General features: G+C 35.9%; 1 protein-coding gene across 1 annotated transcript; it reads right to left on the bottom strand.

The window, feature by feature from the left end:
* Positions 1–324: 324 nt before the first annotated feature.
* On the bottom strand, positions 325–681 carry LOC129305438 (uncharacterized). The gene has a single exon (XM_054945470.1). The coding sequence runs from the start codon at positions 679–681 to the stop codon at positions 325–327; it is 357 nt and encodes a 118-aa protein (XP_054801445.1).
* Positions 682–4,140: the final 3,459 nt, after the last annotated feature.

The raw sequence follows: 4,140 nt of genomic DNA, 5'->3' as shown, positions 1-4,140 counted from the left end.
TCATTATTCAAAGTTGGAGTTGGAACATTCGACGCCTACCTCGAAGAATGTGGAGGCCTAATTCTCACACCTCCACCCTTTTGCATTGATCCTCTATGCACAGGTCGAGACTGTGATCCTTGACTGAAACCCCTTCTTCCAGAAGAACTGGAACTACTTGTACTAAACTTAGTCCTCTGAGATTCCGCCAGTCGGACCCACAGGAGATGAAAATCTTCCCATACTATCTCGTCCCCTTTCAGTATCTGCCTCTCTACCATGCTTAGCTGCTACCTTCAGCTTGTGGCACATTTCCTCATGCATCATCACATCAAGCAATGATATCTATTGCTTGTACTTGGGTCTCATCTTTTCAAGCAACCTCTCAACTTTCCACTTCGAGTCATTACCATACTGGAGATATGTGGAATAAGTCGATAAATCATTAAATCTTCTTATAAACTCTTCCTCGTCCAAGTCTCCCTGCCTGAAAGCATGAAATTCCTCTTTCTTCTCAGTTTTGAATGAGACTGGAAAGTGTTGGTCAAAGAATATTCTCTTGAATTCATCCCAGTTCAAACAAATACCACCAGTTGGTCTCATAGATTCCCACCATCTCTTAACAGCACTAACCAACTGTACCGTGGCCAAGATAACTTTCTGCTCTAAAGTATAGATCACCACCTTAAAGATGGTTTCCATTCATTCTATCCACCATTCTGCTTCACCTTCCCTCATTCTTTCAACAAATGTCAGTAGATCGAACCAAACAAACATCTTACAAGCATGATCAATAGATGGATCAGTGGCAGGAATCTCTAGTTTGCTACTTGAATTCTAATACAATCCAGGTCTACTATACGCTTCTTACACTAGGATATTTTGAGCTTCAACTCTCTCTTCTTGCTCTCTACCCCTTAGGATCGTGTCATGATCCCTAACAGTTTATCTTATATTGACAACCATATCCCTAAGCTCTTCCAGTAGCTCATCACATCTATCCCTTTATGACTAAACCGGTTGAACTTTTGGCTCTTGTTTCTCCTCTACAACCTATCTAGATACTGTGGTTCTTGCACGAGCACCTCTCATATTATACTATTTTTTCCCTCCTAAGGATGAAAATACAAAACACAAAGGGTATCAGGAAAAAATTGTGTAATGAACAAGATAAGTTGCCATATTTCTAAATATATGCATCAAGAACAATCTGGTCTTGAAAACCAAGAAACTGATACCAAAATGCAACCTTGTCTCATATACCCACTTAATATAAGAGAAGACTATGATGTTACCATTAACTCACATCATTCATAATAATTAAATTCATTTTAAAAGCTTCTGCTAAAGACTTATTTTTTAAAAATCAATTAAATCTTAATTCAATCAGATAAAACACAGCAGAAAGAAGTCATAGACTTTCCAAATACATAGTAGACTTAAACCACCAGTATTCCTTTCATAAATGCATGCATTTTAGCATACAAAATAAAACTAAATTATAATCCGTGAGCCACAGGGGACAGTCAGTGTGCCATGGCATGTGGCACAGAGCCACATGCTCTCTCTACCTGTGTCGTACACCACTGCATGTGCCTCAATGCTCTATGGCATGCCTGTCTAGATTTCTGATGTCATTTTGATAGCAAAAATGATAAACTTTTAGTGTGTGCCAATTTCTCATACGACATCCGATCGAGGTGATTCAAGCACCCACACGAAGCTTAGCTCGTATACTAACTAATGAGATAGGTTTAGACATGATCTAATGATCTGATCAAAATTTGAACATTCGAATGTAAAAAATTACTCAATACCACAAAACATGCTAAATTCAAAACTAACTTATGCATTACATAGCATACTAACATACAGTTATAATAAACAGTCAAATAAAGAAAGTTATTCGGTTTTATCAACTCTTCTGTTAGAAGAAAGGTTACCCATGGATTTTAACTATCACTCAAGAAAGGTTATTCGGTTCAATACTCTACCGTTCAACTCTAAACCAATCACAAAGCTCTAATTTAACTTCCAAGAACCTTTTTATTACTATTGAGTAAGATTCAAACCCCTCAAATTCCATTGATTCAATTTTTCTACAACTCATTTTCAGAAAAATTTGTGTAGAATGGAAAGTAAGAGTTATATGTAGCTTACTTGGCAAGTTACCGATCCAAATCACCTTCCTCTGCTCTAAAATGACTTGACCTAGCTCGTCAACCCTTCTCCTCTCTTTGTTTTGTGTATTTCTCAATTTCTTTCTCCTAAAATTTTCTAAAATTCACGACTTATGAAGTGAATTTTTAGTCCATGAGCCGCGATACACGCAGCACAAGCTGTGGCACATGGCATAATGAGATTCATTCTCAACACATACACTTGCTTCGACTCGAAACACACTCCTATCACCCATATCTATTCAGACAACACACCAACAAATTAAAATGCCAATTAATCATCTGAATCTCTAATCCTACTTTAATTTTCACTTTACCCTTGACTTACTTCTAAACTTAGGATTAAGAAATTTAGGATGTCACACATATTACCCCGATCGAATCCATAGGCTCTTATTAGGCCAATACACACTCATTAACCTGAGCATAACTTTAGTGATAGAATCACTTGGCCAAAGGTGTTTTGTCCCACTTCTGGACTACAGTTTTCCCCTATCACATACTGATTAGGGCACCATTACTCCAACATTGTATTACATAGATGCTAAGGAGCTCTAATCTCTAATACCACACCCCATATGGGCATTAAGGAGATAATCTCTAACACCATACCCAATCAAGCACTAAGGAGAATAATATGATATGGACTTCTCATCACTTCTCCGTACAGGTGAATTCTCACTCCTTATGATCATACTCACATACAAATAAATGGTTTGCATTCAAATCCATGTATACATATAGTGTCATACAGTTACATTTTCCTATAAATCCATTTATTGAAATCCATTTCTCTGAAATCCTTTTCATACATAAATATTTGTTTTCTCAAAAACATGAACAATTTATAAACAAGTTTATATCTTAGCTATAATACTCATAGACAGCTAGAATAGATAATCAAATAGAGAAAGTTATTTAGTTACCTTAACCCTTTTGTCACAAGAAAGGGTTACCTATAACATCCTGAATTTCTAATCCTGTATTGATGATTGATTAGGGATAAGTTAGTGATTTAATGTAGGGATTAGAGTTTTGAATGGTGAAGTGATATATTGACTCATTGGGATGTTATATGAACAGATATGAGAAGAAGAGTGGGGTCCTGAAGTAGAGAGTGCAACATAGTGAGGATTTTCCTCACTGTGCCATGTGCCGCAACGGGTGGCAGATGCACTACGGTGCATGGAGCAGAAATCAATTTAATAGGGATGTGTCTAACTTGAAAAATAGAAGGGAGAAACATGGGAGGAGAGGTCTGGAGTGGAGAAGAGCCAAGGCTATGTTAAGGCAAGCTAAATTAGGAGCAAGGATGGTGTTTCCAACTCGTTACTTATTGGGCAAGTCACATACTACCTTAACCTCTGAATTTACCCTATTTTCTCTTAGTTTTAATCAATAAGAAAGTGAATTTGAGTGTTTCAAGGAGTTGATTTCTTACCTGATAGTAATAAAAAAGTTCTCTGTAGTTAAACTAATGTTTTGTAACTAGTTTAAGTCAAAATGATAAAGTTTTGAAGCTTCAAGCATAAATTGCCCTAATCTAGAGAGAGTAGTGAGACAAAAATTGTTAGAAATGTTAAAGCTTGAAATGAGGGGTGATTAATGGTAATGTGCATAATCGAGTGTGAAATATGGATTTGATAGCAATTAAGCGTTTAATTGTGATAATTGGCATTTTTAGTCAATAGAGGAATTGACTTTGAATGCCAATTCTATGTAGATTCTAGTGTGTGATGCACGAATTATGAAAGAGGAGCTTGAATAGGGTTGAAGTTACACGGGTAACCCTTTCTCACGAACAAAAGGGTTGAGGTAATCATATAGTTTATTATGTTTATTAACTATTACAACTGTGTAAAAAGGAATGTTAAATGTTAAGTTGTGAATTTATGAGTTTTAGTATGAACTCTGCATTGTGAAATGAATTTAAAAAGTTATTGTTTCAATAAGTATATATATATATATATATGTTATGAAA

This window comes from Prosopis cineraria, unplaced genomic scaffold (genome assembly GCF_029017545.1).
Source record: "Prosopis cineraria cultivar Desert tree isolate PC_DT_omini unplaced genomic scaffold, ASM2901754v1 PC3, whole genome shotgun sequence".
NCBI lineage: Eukaryota > Viridiplantae > Streptophyta > Magnoliopsida > Fabales > Fabaceae > Prosopis > Prosopis cineraria.
Note: the sequence above shows the minus strand (reverse complement) of the source record. Positions and strands in the feature narration are given on the sequence as shown.

Excerpts from the sequence above, each read along its gene's own strand:
- LOC129305438 (XM_054945470.1), bottom strand. The coding sequence starts at position 681 with ATGGAAACCATCTTTAAGGTGGTGATCTATACTTTAGAGCAGAAAGTT.